General features: G+C 38.1%; 3 protein-coding genes across 6 annotated transcripts; 2 read left to right on the top strand and 1 right to left on the bottom strand.

Annotated features, from left to right (window-relative positions):
- The first annotated feature begins 77 nt into the window (after positions 1 to 77).
- LOC100176908 (L-threonine dehydratase catabolic TdcB-like) lies at positions 78 to 1,689 on the top strand. The gene has a single exon (XM_002123056.3). It carries the CDS (start codon positions 571 to 573, stop codon positions 1,552 to 1,554), a length of 984 nt encoding a protein of 327 aa, XP_002123092.1. The 5' UTR covers positions 78 to 570; the 3' UTR covers positions 1,555 to 1,689.
- Positions 1,690 to 2,159: 470 nt separating this feature from the next.
- tbx15/18/22 (T-box transcription factor Ci-Tbx15/18/22) lies at positions 2,160 to 10,040 on the bottom strand. 3 transcript variants are annotated; one of them, XM_009863455.3, is made up of 11 exons: positions 9,956 to 10,040; positions 8,440 to 9,015; positions 7,987 to 8,018; positions 7,203 to 7,544; positions 5,767 to 5,866; positions 5,097 to 5,198; positions 4,426 to 4,597; positions 3,870 to 4,101; positions 3,537 to 3,674; positions 2,863 to 2,951; positions 2,160 to 2,603 (listed from the first exon to the last, which is right to left on the bottom strand). In XM_009863455.3, exons 2-11 carry the CDS (start codon positions 8,979 to 8,981, stop codon positions 2,235 to 2,237), a joined length of 2,118 nt encoding a protein of 705 aa, XP_009861757.1. In that variant the 5' UTR covers positions 8,982 to 9,015; positions 9,956 to 10,040; the 3' UTR covers positions 2,160 to 2,234.
- Positions 10,041 to 12,717: 2,677 nt separating this feature from the next.
- Positions 12,718 to 19,139, top strand: LOC104266673 (adenosine receptor A3-like). Of its 2 annotated transcripts, XR_003397400.1 has the most exons (10): positions 12,718 to 12,911; positions 12,967 to 13,122; positions 13,418 to 13,655; positions 14,743 to 14,924; positions 15,737 to 15,828; positions 16,576 to 16,785; positions 17,287 to 17,484; positions 17,787 to 17,871; positions 17,934 to 18,925; positions 18,967 to 19,139. XR_003397400.1 is itself a non-coding variant. In XM_026840068.1 (9 exons), exons 1-9 carry the CDS (start codon positions 12,851 to 12,853, stop codon positions 18,389 to 18,391), a joined length of 1,680 nt encoding a protein of 559 aa, XP_026695869.1. In that variant the 5' UTR covers positions 12,718 to 12,850; the 3' UTR covers positions 18,392 to 19,139. The 2 variants fall into 2 exon arrangements, 1 of the variants encoding a protein (XP_026695869.1); XM_026840068.1 differs by having other exon boundaries at positions 17,934 to 19,139.
- The last annotated feature ends 1,568 nt before the right edge of the window (positions 19,140 to 20,707 follow it).

Below are 20,707 nucleotides of genomic sequence, written 5' to 3'. Positions count from 1 at the left end.
TGGTTTACATTTTGGCAGATATAAGATTTTTATGAATTCCAAAAAGGATGAAGTACAGTTTGGAAACGTTTACAAATGTAACTGAGCCCAAAATAAAATAAGTAGTTTAAACTAAACGGAAATGTAGAAAATTAAAAAGTAGGTTTGACGTAGTATCAACTTAATGTTTAAAATCAGTTTCATCCCACTTTATCGTTTAAAAACACGTTTTTTGAATTACTAAATTCAACAGGTGTCCTACTGTGGTCAAATACGTCACGATTTTGTAATGTAATATTTTGACAAAATATCGGTTGCTTAATCGTATATTGAAAGCATTACCTAATGCCTAATACTTATTACTCAGATATGCCATGCAGCGCAGTAAAGTGAATTGAACATACGTCGGTGTACTTTAGTGTTACAGCAACTTGGCAAATATTTAAGTAGACCGTTTTACAGTCGAGCGAGTGCAGACGTTTTGCGTTTTCAGCGTATTTTTAACTCGTATTGCGTTCTCGGGTTTAAACGCACGAGTGCCGATTCGTTTTATGGTGTATTATTTTTTAACTTGCAGGTAATTACATAGCAATGGCGTTAAACAAAGACCCTGGCGTTCAGGATGTCGCTGACTCAGTTGAAAAGGCGTACACTACAATTGAGAAGTATATTCTTCACACACCGTTGCTGCATTCGCCTTATATATCGTCTAAAACGGGCGCGAATGTCTTTCTTAAGCTTGAATCAGAGCAGGTTACCGGGTCTTTTAAAGTAAGAGGGGCTTATCATAAGATATTAAGTTTTGGAGAGAATATAGAAGAAAAATATGTCACTGCATCTACTGGGAATCACGGAATGGCTTTCGCTCTCGCATGCAAAACACTGGGACGAGTTGGAACAGTTTTTGTGCCGACGAATGCTTCAGCTGCAAAACAAGAGCGAATGAAGTTGTATAACGTTGAGATTAAACAGCACGGTGAAGACTGTGTGGAGACTGAGGTAAAGGCTCGGTCTGTTGCAGAGGAAACTGGCGCTACCTATATTTCGCCTTACGCGGACTTGGGGGTCATTGCGGGCCAAGGAACTATCGGAGTTGAAATCCTTCGAGATCTTCCTGAAGTTGATGCTGTGTTTATAACAGTTGGGGGCGGTGGGCTCATTTCAGGTGTTGGTAGCTACATCAAATCGCAACGTAGTGGCGTCGAAATAATCGGGTGTCTGCCTAAGAATTCTCCCGTTATGATGGAGTCTGTTAAGGCGGGTCGTATTATAGAGATGGAGTCGTTGGAAACGCTCTCTGACGCCTCTGCTGGCGGTGTTGAAGCTGGGTCTCCTACGTTCCCGCTATGCCAGAAAGTTGTTGACCGTTGGGTAACAGTAAGCGAGGACGAGATATCAAACGCAATGTACATGATGTTGTCACAACATAATAAGGTGGTGGAAGGGTCGGCAGGTGTCGCCCTTGCGTCGTTCTTGAAGCTACAAAAAGAATACGTAGGAAAGAATGTGGCGGTTGTAATTTGTGGCGCTAATATTACTATGAGCAAACTAAACTACGTAATACAACAACATTAAACCTAACGTTATGGAACCCTCGACTCTTATTCATGTTGCAAGTCAAATGTTTACGTTTCAACTGGTTTAAACGTTTGACGTATGATGGGGCGGGGTAAAATGGGACATGTTTTCATTCTTTTTTATCCGCCCATTTGGTAGTAAACAAAGAGTATTTATAGAATTATATAACCGTCCTCGCGATTCTAAAGAGGCGTTAATCGGATTTGGGCGCTAACAGTATCTCCTTTTCACCCGCATCAGTAGTACATATAGTTATTGCGTGGTACATTTAATTCACTTTAATTTGTATAAATTTTCACTGTTAATTGGTTTTGTGCTTAAAATAGTTAAGGGTGCCGGAATAAAAAGAAGACTCGTTTATAGTGATGTCAATATAGTTTATATATCCTCGCATGGCTGGGCAACTACAGTCGTTACAGCACGAGTATTCTGTTTCATAAACCTCGTGCCAGCTAACGAGTTAGTTAACAAGTGCGTGACGTTCTAGGCTAAATGTCTTGCCGAAGGACACGCATGTCCACAATGGTGGCGTCCAGTCGCTAATTATTGAACAACTGCATGTTTTAAGACTGCCATGGCCAGCTGTAATACATAACTACCAATTGTTGAGACAGTTTGTATTCTCATATTTAAAATAAAAATGTGCATGGAAACAAAGCGGAAAATAGAAACTTCGGTTATTCTAAATTATTTGACGTCAGGTTTGCCGTGACGTCATTTTCGGAATGTGACGTTGAAATGACGTAATACTCGCTTTCGTTATGCTTGACGTCACTATTTGTTCCGTTAGTACTGAGTTCCAACTCAAAATCGTCAATAAACGAAGCTGCATTCTCAGTTTGGGGTAAATCCCCCTGTAACGGGTTAAAAGCGTTTACATCGAACGGCCTCAAAAACGATTGTGACGTCAGACATGCGTCATAGCCGGAATCCGAAGGTTTAATGACGTCATCGGGATTTCTCTGGTAAGGGAGTTCACTGCATGTGACGTCATTGTCAAGATTTGTGACGCAATAATCGGGCGAGATGGAAGGAAAGACAAAGTCCTGAAAAGAAAAGAAGAATAAGAGAAAAGTTGGAAGGAAATTGGGAAAAGATAATAGTGGGAAAGTGGGACCAATAAATGGGCACGAATCGTTTGTTTTTTAACGTCGCATTTTGTGAAACACAATTTACTATTCATTGGTTTAAAAAAACTACATTAACTGAGTCTGTATCATAGTTAGGTCAAGGCTATGAGGCTAGTTTATGAATAGATTGACGCTTAGTTATAAATACACGTATGCTTAGTTATGCAAAGATTACCGGTTCGTTGAATGCTTGCTCTAAATGAAGTTTGTTCCTCTTTATAGGAGGGTGGGATGACGTGTTGATCATCGGGTGGATTGGGGAAACTAAGAGGAAAAAGAATTTGGTTATTGAAACTGTTTTACCCTTGTGTGGCGGGCAACGACAGTCGTTATAACACGGGTGTTCTGTTTCATACACCTCGTGCCCGCTTACAAGTTACCACGTATGTAACTTATTTATTTTCGCATGAGGTGCACGGATGTTTTGTTTCATACACCTCGTGCTCACTTACAAGTTACCACGTATGTAACTTATTTATCCTCGCATGGCGGGGCAACAACAGTCGTTATAACACGGGTGTTCTGTTTCATACACCTCGTGCCCGCTTACAAGTTACCACGTATGTAACTTATTTATTTTCGCATGACGGTGCACGGATGTTTTGTTTCATACACCTCGTGCTCACTTACAAGTTACCACGTATGTAACTTATTTATCCTTGCATGGCGGGGCAACAACAGTCATTATAACACGGATGTTCTGTTTCATACACCTCGTGCTTGTTTACGAGTTTCAGTATATTTAACTCTGTTATTTTTTTGAGGATTTTTTTAACTTGTGTTATTTTTTGAGGAATTTTTAGCAGCGTTAAACTTCGAACCTCTGGACTAAAGTTATGAGAGTTTTACCTATATGATCAGTTGTGTTTGACGTCATCACAGGTGATTGTGACGTAGTTTTAACTCTCCACTGCCGTTTTGTGGCCGTTTGTCTTTCATTATTGCTGCTGCTTCGAGGTTTCCAAGATTTGTTGCTGTCTCTGAAACCTGTGGAAAAATAACATTGCCGTTTAAAAGAGGTAACAGCATTAATTGAAAATGACAATGTCAAACGAAATACAACGAAAGGTTCATACATGGCGAAAGAAGCAAGGGGTTGGGGGGATTTCGGCCAGAGTTGGTTTATTATCATTAAAACACACAGCTGGGCTTAAGACATCTAAAAACAAGTTTAAACGTCACCTTTAGCGAAAGGGTTCCTGTCAATTTTAAGTTGTGTGATCTGTTGGTTCTGGTAAGCTGTCACGGTCGTGAAGGCGCATTCGGGAAACACAAACGTCATGACGTCATCACGAATGACGTCATCGATCCTCCCGACGGCGGGTACGTAACTGATGACGTCATACTTGGGGAATTTGCCGCACGATATGAGATGAATACGAGGTTGGTATTTATGCATCGAGTGCAGGATCAACTGGTGATAAATAAATGTAACTTATTAATCCTCGCGTGATAGCTATAAACCACATTCGTTACACCACGGGTGTTCTGTTTCATAAACCTGATGCCCGCTTACGAGTTACCATGTATATGTAACTTTGTGGATGTTTACAACAACCCATCAGTGACCACTTTGTTGGAGAAATTGACGTTAAGTGTCTTGCCCAGGGACACATACCCTGCTCAGTGGTAGCATCAGTGTCGAATTTAGAACGTGTACCCTCCAGCTTCATTGCAAGCGCCCCAACCATTACCCTACCGTACTGGTTTTTTGTTACATCATAATAATGGTACTCACGTGACCCTTGTTGTTCTGTTCGTTATTGGTCAGTTTTAATTTGTCGAATGTGATTGGCTGTTTCATCCATACGTCACCAGACGCTGGCGAATCAGGATGCACGTAAGTTCGAGGTGGGGTGCTTGCTTCTGTGGTGCCTGCTGCCATCCATTGGGAGCTATGGTAGACGTACCTGGTGCATGGGGTGGGCTAGTGGTTAGCACTGCTACTTAACCGGTAGCGGCACAAGTTGTTTATTAGGGAACTACAAGCACACGTTTGTTCATGGCCTTAGTTTTTTATTTAAAGGGTCTTCGAACCTTGGAAAATTAACAAACACACACTGAGGTCCTATAAAGCAGGACGTAGAACAGACGGCATGGGATATATATAGTAGGGTGGGGAAAGATGGGACACCTTTTCGTTTAGTTTTCTCTTTTCATTTGGTAGTAAACAAAGAACATTCACTGAATCATAAAACCGTTTCATCACAACTTCCACAGAGCGTTGTTCATTGTTTAAAATATGATCAGGGTATTTGGATAGTATATGTGCTAAAATGGTCCCGTCTTCGCCCACTCTACCATATCTGAATCCGTTACCCATTCACGCTCAGGGTTGGCGGTAGGCTATAGTGTTAGTGTAAATAGGTTTTATAAACACCGTAGTTTTAGTCCAATATTCTATCTTACCTGTATCTGTTGTTATCTACTGGCAATATATCAATAGCTAGGATGTACATAGACGTTGGGTCCAACCCTTTAAAGTTCAGTTTGATGGATGGGAACATTCGTCTGAAATAAACAGAAGAAAACTTAATTTTCAGGTCAGTTCCCCAAATAAGAATACGTGATGTGTCTTGCGTGTGGGTTACGAAAGCTTTTTAAAAAATCCCATCTACTTTAGGGAAAGAACAGGTTCTGCCCGTGGTTATAGTTATATGTATGATGGACTAGTGTATTTTTCTATATTGTAAACTTTAACTTGAAATAGCGTCATGTCAAGTTTAAGCAGCTAAGCTAGGCAGTTGATCAATGTGGCGACCAATGCATTTTAAATGATTTGTCTATTTAATGGGGTGGGGAAATATGGGACATTTTTTTATTTTATTTTCTTGCCCAATCTGGTGGTAAACAAAAAACATTTAAAGAATTACAAATCTGTATCCTAACGACTCCAAAAACTGTTGTTAATTGATTAAAATCTATCAGGATATATGGATATTATGTTCTAAAGGTGTCCCGTCTTCCCCCACCCTACTGTACATACAGTATACATTGATATTAGACAAACGTAACAGAGAATAAAAGTATATATTGTTACGTAATACTGATTGTTCTGGAATATATTTATGACGTATACCTGCCAGCCTTGGTAATGATCATCTCGGTCCCAATTTCGTGGAATTTTCGCCAAAGTTCTTTATTTACGAGATCGATTGAGATTTGATCCGATTTGTGTGCTGTAGTATATGTATGTATAAGAAGTCTGGCTACTACATGGGTGTTTTCTTATAAACCAGACACACATGGTGTATTCATACACCTCATGCTCACTCTCAAGTTATAACATGGGTGTCTTCTTATACACCAGACACACATGGTGTATTCATACACCTTATGCTCACTGTCGAGTTATAACATGGGTGTCTTCTTATACACCAGACACACATGGTGTATTCATACACCTCATGCTCACTGTCAAGTTATAACATGGGTGTCATCGTATAAACCAGACACACATGGTGTATTCATACACCTCATGCTCACTGTCAAGTTATAACATGGGTGTCTTCTTATACACCAGACACACATGGTGTATTCATACACCTCATGCTCACTGTCAAGTTATAACATGGGTGTCATCGTATAAACCAGACACACATGGTGTATTCATACACCTCATGCTCACTGTCGAGTTATAACATGGGTGTTTTCTTATACACCAGACACACATGGTGTATTCATACACCTCATGCTCACTGTCAAGTTATAACATGGGTGTCATCGTATAAACCAGACACACATGGTGTATTCATACACCTCATGCTCACTGTCGAGTTATAACATGGGTGTCTTCTTATACACCAGACACACATGGTGTATTCATACACCTCATGCTCACTGTCGAGTTATAACATGGGTGTCTTCTTATAAACCAGACACACATGGTGTATTCATACACCTCATGCTCACTGTCGAGTTACAACATGGGTGTTTTCTTATACACCAGACACACATGGTGTATTCATACACCTCATGCTCACTGTCGAGTTATAACATGGGTGTCTTCTTATACACCAGACACACATGGTGTATTCATACACCTCATGCTCACTCTCAAGTTATAACATGGGTGTCTTCTTATACACCAGACACACATGGTGTATTCATACACCTCATGCTCACTGTCGAGTTATAACATGGGTGTCTTCTTATACACCAGACACACATGGTGTATTCATACACCTCATGCTCACTGTCGAGTTATAACATGGGTGTCTTCTTATACACCAGACACACACGGTGTATTCATACACCTCATGCTCACTGTAGAGTTAACATATGTGTCTTCTTATACACTAGACACACATGGTGTATTCACACACCTCATGCCCACTGTCAAGTTATAACATGAGTGTCATCGTATACACCAGACACACATGGTGTATTCACACACCTCATGCTTACTGTCAAGCTATAACATTTAAACAAAAGTATTTAAAATGGTTTTCATTTTAGACGAGGACAAAAACTCTAATAAAGGAAATCTTATAATTTCCCTCTGTATGTACTTGCCTATATTTGGCGGCCATTTTGTTTCGTTATCTTGAATATAATGGTTGTTATGACTCGTATGGTGTTGGTTAGGTTGGTTGTGGATGTAAAAGTTTTCTAGGTCTTGTTGTGGCGCAGTGTTTTGGTTAATACCGGGGTGGTTGATTGGTTGATTGAACGGTAGAAAGTGTGGTTGGTGGTTTGTTGGGATAGGTGGGTAGTTTGGGGGTTGGCTGCATGAAAATCCATTCATCAATGATAAAAGGTGGTAGCTGCTGGGAATGCTGCTCTGTGGCGCCTCCGTGCGGTCAGTGCTGTGGTTACGTGGGGAGTGAGTAAGGTCTATGATTGGTGGGTGAGGATCTGAGAAAATAATGACGTCAATGATGGTTTAAACGGTGACGTCATTGATGATGTAATTAGTGACATAAACAATTTTCTATGTGGATTTTGTAGTTTTATTTGTGTATTGAAGTAGCGTGGGGAAGATGGGACACCTACTTGTTCTTTCTGGTCGCGTTTGATGGTAAACAAATAACATTTTTTATAACCGTATTCTAACGACCCCATATACGTTTGTTAAATGTTTACAACACAGTCAGGGAATTGGATATAATATATGCTAAAGGTGTCCCATCTTACCCCACAGTACTATATGCTCAGAGAGTAAACGTTCAAGTTATACCATAGGTGCGCAATTGTGAGCCTTATCTTATTGCGGGTCTCCGTTCTGCTCATAGTTTAAACGTAAAGTGTGTTCATATTAACTACGTTTATAAAGAAATGAAAGCAAGAAGTTACGAACCTTGGGCGAGCGGAAGTGGGGCAGAAGCAATGCTGGAGGGAAGAAGATGAAAAGAAGTAAGAATAGAATTAAATCAAAAGATGGTGATTTTGTATTGGTGTACAGTTATTGTTATAACAGGACCGCATAGTCGTATTCGATACTGTAAGTATGGAAACCAATAAACGATAGGTTTAGGGAAGAGTTAATGTTAAAGGAATAGCATTTTGTATTTGAAAATAACCATGGCCTAAACTCAATTGTTTTGAGTAGGCCATGATATAACTTGTTTATCCTCGCATGGCGTAGCAATGACAGACGTTCGCTTATAAGTTACCGCGAATATATAATTTTGTTGAATATTGTATGGTGTAGCTGGCCGTATCAAAATGGAAATAAACAATGCACATCTGATCGCACTGCCCCTTTTACCCGTCTATTTTATGTGATGTTAACTCAGAAATAGTCGCTTACTTTGAGTCATCTCGCGGTTCGTTCCATTCGTTCACTTGAATTCCAGATTTCCAATCATCGAAGCGTCCATCGTTTATGACGTCATTATCACATCCCAAAACCTCATTGTTGAATTCATTGTTTGGTGATAATTCACGCGTTGACACGTAACAATCGCTGTTGTGACGTATAAGGGTGTCGAATTGAGTGGAACAGTGGCCATTGTCAAAGTTTGTTGCGTCATAAACAGCATTATTAGGATCAGGCTCGCTTATTTCGATTTGGTCGTTTCGAAATACTTCCGGGTTTATATTTTCCCACGGTAGAAAAGATATTTCGTCATCGTGAGTCGGGTGGTTTTGTAGTGACTCATCAAAGTTTTCCGACGAACGAGAAGTTTCGGAGATCGAATCCGAAACGCTCCGAAAATTCCCTAAGTCGGATAGTTCTGCAGCATCCTGAAGATGAAGCGGGGAATCCGAAATTCTCCGAAGATTTCCGGAAGAACCCGAAGTGCAAGGATCGAAGGAGGCTGACTCAACGTGCTCCAATGACGAAAACATGACGTAACAAGTAATACCGCAGCTATGGTGATTGCTGGAATAACGATTCATGTAAAAAAACAAAAAATATTAAAAGTTTGCAATCAAACTAATAAGGATGGTAAAAAAAAACTTAAAACTAAAAAAATAAATAATTAAATTAGGTAAAGATACTACGTATTTTATTAATTTTATAGGCGCAATAAACTAATGGTGCCAAAGCCAAAATGCAATGTTTTAGAGCACTATAAAGACTTTGCGTCTTTTAAATCAACCTAAGTATGCTTAATTTATCTAACGCGATATTTTTGGTACATTTTGGTTTTAACCTATATGTGAGTAGGTTACGTTCATGCCAGAAGAGCTTTCCAAATATATATACAGTACTGGTGGGGAAGATGGGACACCTTTAACACATAATATTCAAACATCCATCGTGTTTCAAACAATTAACAACAGTCTATGGGAATTGTGAGGATGCAGTTTTAATTTTTTTTAAATGTTTTTTGTTTACCACCAAATAGGTCAAGAAAATTGAATAAAGTGTCTGAATAAATATTCCTCCGCCCTACTTTATATAGTTGTTGTAGACTTTTTTATGAAAGTGCATCCGGTGAAGTGAATATCGAGCGTAGTTTGTAGTTGTCCGCCATTAAATGTTGTGTAAGTAAATAGTAGACTAGACAATTCATCGCATAATATTTTTGTTAACTAGAAGCGCATTTAAAAGTAGCGTCACACTTATTTTGTATATATAGTATAGGTTGGGGTAACATGAATTAATTTTTCATTTATTTATCGTTCCATTTGGTTGTAAACAAAGAGTATTTTACATAATTGTCTAATCGTATCCTCTACACGACTCTTTTAAAAGAGTGTTTTTAATTGGTAAAAAAAGTATCAGAAATTATGAGATTTTAATTGCTATATCACTGTATTATATTAAACTAGGTTCTTTCTATGTCAACATTAACAAAAAACTTTCACTTTCTCACCTTTGGAACTTCTGGTCGTTGAAGCGACGATGCTCCTACTCAGCACTCCACAAGATTGTGACGACCAAATCAAGACACGGCTGTTGACAACTTGTATAACGCCTTTCTCTTGCTGTACAGCAGTGTTTCCAGACCTTTAGTCTCCATTCGCGCTTTGTGTTCCTGCGTATAGGTATGGAAGTGTACCCGTGAACACTGGGACCCATTTTATTTGACTTCTGTTATTATCATTAAAGACGATTAAGGTTTAACGTTGCTTTACTTTTGGTGAAAGTGAAATATGAACTAAAATCTCGTAATGAGTAATCTGGAGTTTAAACTATACTATAACATTACATCGATTTATTCCGGAAAGTTTTGGAACATATCCTTTGCATTTTACAACGGCTTTGTATGAATATAAGATATTGGCTTTGCAATTTATCGAATGCAAATACTATAAAGTATAAATCATATTTATTCTTTTTAACCATTTTGTGTCTTTTTATAACGATGAATATAATAGGTAAACATTACAGAGCCCAACGTTTGCAACTTTTGGGTGTTTTATTTAGATAACCCATCAGTGACACCGCTAATTGTCTTAACATATTTGACCACGATGTTGGCAGCATCGAGCTTCAAGCCCCTACCCTGCGGTCTTCAAGTGAACCCTCTATACATTGTACCAACAATACCACCTTGCAACATCAACCGTTATATACAGTAGATTGGGGCGAGATGGAACACATTTTCATTCGATTTTTTTGTCTTACTTGATAGTAAACAAAGAACACTCAAAGAATTATAAAACCGTATCCTCACGACTTCCATAGACTGTTGTTGATTGTTTAAAACACGATCGGTATATTTGGATATTATGTGCTAAAGGTGTCCGTCTTTCCCAGCCTACACTATATATTTGTTAACATGTGATATCACACTACTACAAGCTTTATACTACGCCCAATTCATTACATTACGTCATTTTCCATTTGCGTCATAAAAGTTACAATTTGCGTCATGAATTTGAATAAACTTGAATAATTAACATCATTTTGTTGCGAATACTACTCTAAGCAAGCACAAGGTGTATAAAATATGGCGCATTTCATTACCAAGTTGAATCGCCGCTATTATGTTAAAATGAAAAAAGAGAAATTAATTTATGCAGCAAAGTGTTATAACGGCTCGTTGCCCGCCATGCGAAGATAAATAAGTTGCACTTATTTTTATGTTTCAATTAGATTGAGAGAAAGTCTTAAACAAATTTAATTAAATACCAGGTAACGTGTTCCAGTTAAGTCAGATGGGTGGGTCTTCTAAATAGGATCTATATATACGAACTACAAACATATACGTTGAACACCAATGCTGTATAGCCGTGTACATGAGTGTAGACACACCGGTATACATCGGATATTGCGTGGTGATGTTGGGGAAATAATTCTAATAAAAAATAGGATTTTCCTTTGTTGTAGAGTTGTAGGTGGAAATGGGGTTCAACCGCGTTCTATTTATTTTCGTGGCCGATTTAAAGGATGACATAATATATACTATATACCTATATATAATACTGTGGGGCAAGATGGATACCGTTTGCACATAATTTTTCATATTTCTTAATCGTGTTTAAACAGTTGGCAATGCTTTTTAGAGACGTGAGAATACGGTTATAAAATTCTGTAAATATTCTTTGTTTGGTACCAAATGGGACGAGAAAAAAAAGAAAGATAACCCGTCTTACCCCACCCTTCAGCCAACTGCATTAGCACTATCAGTCTATTATGCGAATAGACACATTACGAAAGGTTTAGACTTCGAGGGTTCAGAGTATATACGAATTATGTCGTGTTTTTCAACATAACGACACTCATCTCTTTTGGTTTGTCACTAATTGTTACGTCACAGATAGATTTGAACAAGGAAACAAAGGAATTTCCTGACACGACAACGTCACAAACGAAATATCAAAACAACAATCGCTTAATTATGACGACACAGTGCAAGACGCTACACAGGACGTAATGCGCGTTCGGGTTTTCGGAAACTGTTTGACGGTTTATGTTATGTCGATGTCTATAATATATATGGTAAACCTTATAACGCTGTAAGATGTAGCTGTGTGTGTATATATGTATATGTTGAGATAATAATAACAATAATAACTTATTTGTCTCTTCGGTGTTGGTAGCGGAGATTAGTTAATGGATTTAAAACTAGAAAAGATCAAGCGATATAACGACAGTCGTTAATATAAGGTTACGGTTAAAAGCAATTGTTTAATTATTTGGTCAAAAGAAGCGGAGTCGTCGCACTTAGATATATGCGTTAAGTGGATAGTGGATTTAAATGTAATAGAATACTCGTCATATTGAAAAACTTTGTATATAGTAGGGTGGGGGAGATAGGACACATTTTCATTCTATTTGCTCGTTCTATTAGTTAGTAAAAAAAGAACATTCAAAGAATTATAAAACCGTATCCTCGCGACTCCCAAAGGCCGTTGTTAATTGTTTAAAACACGATCAGGATATTTGGATAATATGTGCTAAAGGTGTTCCATCTTACCCCACAGTAATATAAGTCTGTACCAACACTCATGTGGTATAACAGCCTATGCTTAAATATTGCAAGCTTTGAATGCGGTTTGCAAACACGAGTGAATTTAAACATATAAAAAAGGGCTTCACGGCAGAATGTTAGGCCATGGGCTCGAACCCCATGTCAAGTAGAACTATACAACTTCATTTAGTACAAGAAAGCTGTTTTATCATTTTGTAAAGGGTGTTTAACAACTAGTTGCTTTACTATTACAGTTTATAAACGACCGACTTAAATTTGTCTTTTTTTTCGTTAGAAACGCTTGAATAAAAAGTGACGTATGCGTTGCTACAAAACTAGAACTCACTCATAATGAATGTCTCTGTGACGTCACAAGCGAATAATCTGCTCCAGAACATGCTCACGACGACAGGTATTTTCGTTTAATTATTTGCAAACAATTCATTGTTTAACGTTTGTTTCAACAGAATCGACGCTTATGACGTCACAAGCAACTGTCGCGACCGCAATAAACGGAACTTGTTTTAACTTTGACAATAGCGCCGCTACTGTTGCGTCACAACTAATATTGGCGCTTGTTATTGTTGTACTTAACAGCATCGTTGTAACGGTCATTTACACAGGTAAAGGCAAACTTGTAATATACACCTTAAACTTCATAACCGAGGGTTTTTGTTTATTTTACCCTTAGTGGGTTAGTAAGACTGTCTTTTCGTTAATAAAACCTACTTGGGTTTTTTTAAATGCTTGGACCTTGGCTTGGACAAGACGTGGTTACGATGGGTTATTACCCATATACTAACCAAAACAAACATGTTATAGACGACCCTATACGCTATGCGAGCATAAATGAATGTACTCACCAATTAAATACATTGTTTATACATAACCATTAATATCATCGCTACGTTTAAACAGGGCCTAAGAAAACGTACAGGAAACCTGCATTTGTGTTCATTGGAGGTCTAGCAACAACTGACATGTTGTTAGCACTCACATTATTGGCTTCCACTGCAGTTGCTGTAGGGAGGTACCAACTTCATGCGGATGCGTGGGTGGTCCTGACAGCGATCACCAGCATCTGTTTCAACGCTTCTGTTAACTTCCTATTGGTTGTCGCTTTGGATCGCTTGCTTTTCATTGGCTACAACAGAAGGTGGGGAATTTGAATTTAGGATATCGGTTTGGTTCTTGTTTAGGGAACTTCCCCATAATAACCGGTGGCCTTGTTCAAAACATAGACTGACACGCAACCATCTCTTGGCCAGAGTTGGTCTATTAAATTACCCAAACCTGTCAGCCAATTTCTAAAATACAGAGCGGTACGCCTATGTATAGTAGCGTGGGGAAAGATGGGACACCTTTAGCACATAATATCCCCATATCTTGTTCGTGTTTTAAACAATTAACAACAGTCTAAATGAAAGTCGTGGGGATGCGATTTTAAGATTCTTTGAATATGTTTTGTTTAATACCAAATGAGATGAGAAAATGGAATGAAAAGGTGTCCACTCTTCCCAAATCCTATTATCCATATTAAAAACTGATACGCAGGCATCCACCAAACAATCCGCTCTATTACGCTTCGGTAACAATGTATTTCTATACAAGACACACGTACACACACTAAAATCAAGTCGCGAAAAATAACTCGAACTCCTATTGTAACTTACGTTTAACCTCTAAGCGTAACAGGGTGATGTGATTGGTTATAAACGGGAATGGTTGGGTACCCGTTTGTAACATACATATTGACGAATCCTTCGGAATAAAAGACCAACTCTGACCTACATTAGAGGTCGCTGGCGTTCTTTGACACAAGACCTTACCGATATAGAACGGAAAAGTAACTTTCCCACTTTTAAAGTCAACTGTTATCATTTATAGATCTGCCTATGGCGTCATAAATATGATTGTACTATAACACGTGATATCAATGACGTATTTACAAACGTTTAAATGCGTAATTACTAGAGTAACTAGACAGTGAGCATGAGGTGTATGAATACACCATGTGTGTCTGGTGTATAAGAAGACACTCATGTTATAACTCGACAGTGAGCATGAGGTGTATGAATACACCATGTGTGTCTGGTGTATAAGAAGACATCCATGTTATAACTTGAGAGTGAGCATGAGGTGTATGAATACACCATGTGTGTCTGGTGTATAAGAAGACACCCATGTTATAACTCGACAGTGAGCATGAAACATACACCCTAACATAACCTTTCAACTTTCAGCTACCGAAAAGCGATGACGAAACGGAGAGTAATCGCGCTGATCGTTCTCTGTTGGGTTGTAGCTCTTATCCCGGTGTTTCCCCTGTTTGTGGGGCAAGTTGGGTCGTGTGCGAAATATTGTCTATGTCAGGCGGGCAAACGAATGGTGTGCGATCACCCCTTGTGCTCCAGGGTTGTGAAAGGTAGGACTGAACAGCCATAGTGGCCGCAAAGCTATATTAAGTATAATAGGATATTTTCAACCGTATAAGTGTCATGAACACAACATAAACTTTATTTTCTCTATCGCAAAAACTCAGTATATAGTAAGGTGGGGGGAGATGGAAAACCTTTTCTTTCTAATTTCCCATCCCATTTGGTAGAAAACAAAGAATAGTCAAAGAATTATAAAACCGTATCGACACAACTTTCATAGACCGTTGTTAATTGTTGAAAACACGATTAGCATATTTGGATATTATGTGCTATAAAGGTGTCCCATCTTCCCCCTCCCCACTATATATTAAGATGGGGTGAAATGGTACACGCTTTGTTCTCGTTTATCGTCCCATTTAGTAGTAAACAAAGAATATTCACAGAATTATAAAACCATAGACCCGCGACTCCCATAGAATTATATAACCATAGACCCGCGACTCTTAAAAGACCGTTGTTAATGTTAAAATACAGAATGTTATGTGGCCGGTAACCTTGTTTGTAACAGTTTGTTTATAAGAACATACACAACTCCTGTTACAAACCTGTAGCAAAACATGTTGTAAACTATATGACAACAACGAAGCAATTCGATTCAATTTACAAATAAAACACAACTGCTGTGTAAATGCATACACAAATGAAACATACACTTAAATAGAAACCTCATTATCCACATAAGTATAAACATTACACATAACAATATAATATGCTTAACCTGCTCGAATTGTGCTGCAAATATTTTAGGAAAATATGTCCCCTTATGTGATACGAAATATATGATGTTTATGTTTCGCAGGTCTTACAAAGCAGTTCCTGTTCGGTTTGTTCTTTTATTTCCTGGGAATGTTGGTGTCGATCGGCAGTGTTTATCTTATATTGTTTTGGAAGGTAGGTGTTTCTGGGTATTTATGACGTCATCGTCGTTCTTCGCTGAAACATTTGCCGGAAATGAAATGACGTCACAATACCGTTATATTTCTAACTCTATATGAATAACATCCGCGGGGGGCGATACATATGAACACTGTACCTAATTGCCCCAGTAAAGTAAAATCGCCCACACATCGGAGAGTTGTAATTTCAACTTGTAAAGACGATAGAGAACGAAACCGAAAGCTAAAGTCTAACGATTGTTACCAGATATATAAATAACGAAATAAAACCTGAAATATATGATTGTTGCGGTTAAATCGCTCCATTGCATGGTATAACAGCATTGCGGGTAAAGTCACATGCGTAGATATGACACATGTATTGTAACTGGACAATATGCACGAGGTGTTTGAAGACATCATTTATGGCGCGCAATGTTACACCCGTGTGATTACCATTAAACGTCATTACTTAAAGGATATTGATGACTGCGACGCCTGTTGTTAGTCTTATTCATCCAACATCATTGCGCAACATTAACCGTTGTAAGACACTTCGGTAATTGCTCCAACAGTGGTCATTAATGGGTTGTCCAAATTATCAGCCATACACAAAAACAATCACCCACAAAGTTACACATACGTAGTAAATTGTAAGCGGAAACGAGGTGTATGAAATAAAACACCCGTGTTATAACTCGTAAAGTAGCCCGACATGCGAGAATAAACAAGTATCTTCCACTCCTTTATTACGTCACACCAGGTAAAGCGTCATGCAAATCGTGTTCGTGACCTCACAGACGGGTCACGTGGCAAAACCAACCGCATGAAACGAGAATTCAAATTAGCCCGAACCCTTGGTATGGTGGTGGCAGCATTCTTCTTCTGTTGGTCGCCTCCCATGTTGCTCTACGTCATCGATTACGCGTCATCCGATGTCGTCATCAGTGAAACAGTGGCGTTGGCTATACTGGTAGGGGGTTTGGGGTGTTGCAGGGAAATTGTATTTTTGGTGCAAATATTCCCCATAGTAATAAAATGCGACTATGTCTCCATAGAGACCAACGTATTCTGTTTGTTTCTATTTTTACCCACCGTGTGTTTCCTGTCGCCATTTTAGCACTACTGACTTATTAAATATATAATAGGGTGGGGGAAGACGGGACACCTTTGCCACATAATATTCAAATTTGCTGATCATGTTTTAAACAATTAAATGCGGTCTATGGGAGTCGCGGGAATACGGTTTTATAATTTCTTGAATGTTCTTTGTTTACTATTAAATTAGACGAGAAAACAGAATGAAAAGGCGTCCCATCTCCCCCAGCCTACTATACTTCGCGAGCCACAACACAGGCGTTATATAGTGGTTGATGTCTCCATATTTAGACCAGAGAGTTACGAGTTCAAGGCTTGGCGCTTTCAACATTGTGGGCGTATGTAACAACGATAAATTGAACATTGCTATCTTTAGATGCCTGCTGTTCTCAACTCCCTATGCAACCCATTGATCTACGCTGCCCGTATTCCCCGCATGCGGAGATACCTTTGCCCATGCGCCCGTAGAGTGGATGAGACCAGCACCGATGGTAGTGGAAGCAGGAGAGGGAAAGATAGCAAGAAGAACCTTCCGAGTATCCGCAAGTCGACGGATAAGAAGACAGACACAAAGGTAGAGTATAAATACTTGGTAATGGGGAAACTCAATTTTCATTTTCCAAAACGTGATTTTTTTGGAAAAAAACATAGATTTTTTGACAGAGACAAATAATTTTGTTTAGAACAAATATAAATTCCTTTTTCCCTTTCCGGTTTGAAAACAGCATGCAAGAAAATGGTGGGTATAGGTACCGAGTCTGGTTTGGGCATATAAAAAAATCACTAAATCGCTAACTGTTAAAGATCAAAAACAAATATAAAAACGTGTTTGAAATATATTTAAACCTGGCCACTTTTAACTAATTACTTGTTTAGAACCCGAGTGGTAAAGAATATGCTCAAGAATCTGCGGGGACTTCCCAACCGTCACAGGGGAACTCCAATATGGAAAGCACCATCGGTGAGTTAACGTTTATTATAACAGATTTTGTTTCCAATAACGCTGATTGATTTTCGTTTCAGGGGATTTGCCTTCAAGGGAAGAGAAGACTGGCAAATTTGGGAAAGTCCCTTTCAAGATAGCGAAACGCATCCGTAGTTATATTGGTAGATCAACCAATGAAGGAGATTCAGCGGAAAGTGGGAAGTTAACGAACGGGTTCTCACAAGTCAATCATGACGTCAGCATCACCCCAAGTGCGCCGAATAGTGGTGGTGACGTGATAGGGGGCGGAGATGGGGGTCTTGATGAAAGTAAAATGTTAATAAAGTTGGATATAAAAAGTTATGGAGGCAAAAAGCTTAAGCAATGGAACTTAATAAAGCTTCAGCATAAAACAGGTTTCGCCATCAACCAGCACCAAAATACATTCCACAACTTTTTGTTTATAAAATTGTTCCAACTTGATGGCAAACATAACATTACAGTTGTTCTGTGGCAACTAACTATGTCTTACGGTACACACCGTGTACAAATATAAGTTGGTTTTAATTTAAACAGTTTAAAATAGAGATCCGCTACGTTTATCACTCACGTCACTTTTAAATAACTTTACAAAACCAAAATTCTACCAACAATTTCGTTCCTACTGTTTGCCTGCCACCACTTGCAATATTCGTAGCTTACGCCGTCGCACAACAACGATTGTCTTCTTATAGGGCATTCCCGTATGCAGCGAAGTACTTTAAAACGATTTAAAATTGTGCTTACAGACATTTTTCACTCGAGGAAAATGAAAATAACTTTTAAAAAAGTTTTACATCTCGACAAAAATACACCAAAAAAGATTTACTGGTTCACTTCACGTGTAAAATAAAATCCGCTAAAATTCAAGATAATTCTTGACGCGTATACTGCGTGCAAACGATTACAAATATGTTTCTACATTTTCTTACGCAATAGTTGTGCATATGTAACATAACATTAACCACCATTTCTAACAGATTCAAACGCTGTTAAAACGTTTAACCAAGAAACAACTGGGGTTCAAACCATAAAATACACCTTAAAATTTGTTTGACCAATAATTAACATAACCACTTTAGTTCGTATTAGTCCAATTCTTTTAGTAAAACTGTTGCTTTTTTGTTCAATGTCCCATTTTAATGTTTCGTGTACGATTACACACGTGTGAGTTTTACCTTTCAAAGTTTCAGCATTATGAGTTGCAGGTTTCATGTTGTGTAAATATAAATTATTTCAATAAATTTGTTTCTATAAATATTCAATTTAATGATTATTATAAAAGCATCGTAAAAGGAAAAAATGTAATGTTTCTTTTTTATATATAGCTATATAAAAAGAGATCAAAAATAAGTAAAAACTGTAGAAGGAAAAATATCAAATAAAACCGTGGCTGTAAAACCCAATCACCGTACAACCAGGTAGCATGGTCTATGTTTGTATTGTAGGGAAATGAGAAACAAACAAAAGTAAACCCGATCTTGAGTGTGTCGTTGACAGCACTTGAAGGAAATCCCACAAAAGTTTCAAAATCTTAAACCGCACTTTAAAACACTACTGACGTCATGTGTTTGGTTTTGAGTAGTGGGGACTTTTGTTTCACGCTTGTGGCTTTTGCTCTTGTTGGATGGATTCATTGATTTAAACGGGTCTAGTTATTTAACAGTGGTCTATAGCTTTATATCAGGAAATGCAGTCTTTTATTAAACGATTAATTCAGCGTATAGGTTCACTGTTTAAAAGCTTTATGAAAGTAGTGTATTTTGTGGGGCAAAGATTATACCATTGAAAAATAGCTTATTTTGGCAATGCAGTCTGTCTATATATCTCCTTTATAGAGTTCTGAGAATTCGGTTATACGATTCTGTACATTTTTTTTGTTTACCACCAAATGGAAAAAAAAAGATCATGAAAATAATAACCATCTTACCCCAACCAACTAAAGCGACCTTACTAATATAACAAAGGTTATTTAGTTTAAAGGGCAAATAGTTGCTTGTTTGTATTTTAATCAAGAGCGTAATTTGTGAATTCGAAACTTTAATCTAATTAAGTTCTCGAGTGCCATTGGGTTACAAAGAGAATCAAGTAAAGGGTTGGGACACAGAATTAAAGGTAACACATCGGTATTATAATGCCAGTTGTTGGTATATATATGTGTGTAACTATATACGTTGAAGTGACTGGAACACGAATGGTGTGTTTGTTTAGAATCCAAGAAACTTATAAGTTGAAGTAAATATTAAGCAAAAGTATGGAGACAGCGTAAGTATGTTAAAGAACGGAAAGAATTTGTTTCAGTAAAAAACAGAAACAGTCGCTTAAGTGTAATTTGCCCTTTGAGTGACATTTTAGTGATCTAAATCAAACAAAGCAGTTTTGGAAAGCAACATGTTTATTTTAATAATAATACATCTGTACCTTACAACTCTTAACTATATATTTAATTATAATATAGTAGGGTGGGGGAAGATGGGACACCTTTAGCACAAAATGTATAAATAACCTGATCGTGTTTTAAACAATTAACAGCGGTCTATAAAAGTCGCGAGGACAAGGTTTTATAATTCTTCAAATGTTCTTTGTTTACTACTAAAATGTACGAGAAAATAGAATGAAAATGCGTCCCATCTTCCCCCATCCTACTATATATAATGCTTCCATGACAAACATAGTTGCGTAAGAAGGTTTTAAAACCTGAACATAATTAAAGTAACGCGTTTATGTCAGCCTACGACACAAATATCTTTTCTATAGGTTTGTACAAGTTGACGTCACTACCGAAAACTTTGACGTCACCACCCTAACACCCGATGACGTCATGAAGCACGTG

This window comes from Ciona intestinalis, unplaced genomic scaffold (genome assembly GCF_000224145.3).
Source record: "Ciona intestinalis unplaced genomic scaffold, KH HT001113.1, whole genome shotgun sequence".
Classification (NCBI taxonomy): Eukaryota; Metazoa; Chordata; class Ascidiacea; order Phlebobranchia; family Cionidae; genus Ciona; species Ciona intestinalis.
The sequence above is the reverse complement of the archived record's forward strand: the minus strand, read 5'-3'. Positions and strand labels throughout refer to the sequence as shown.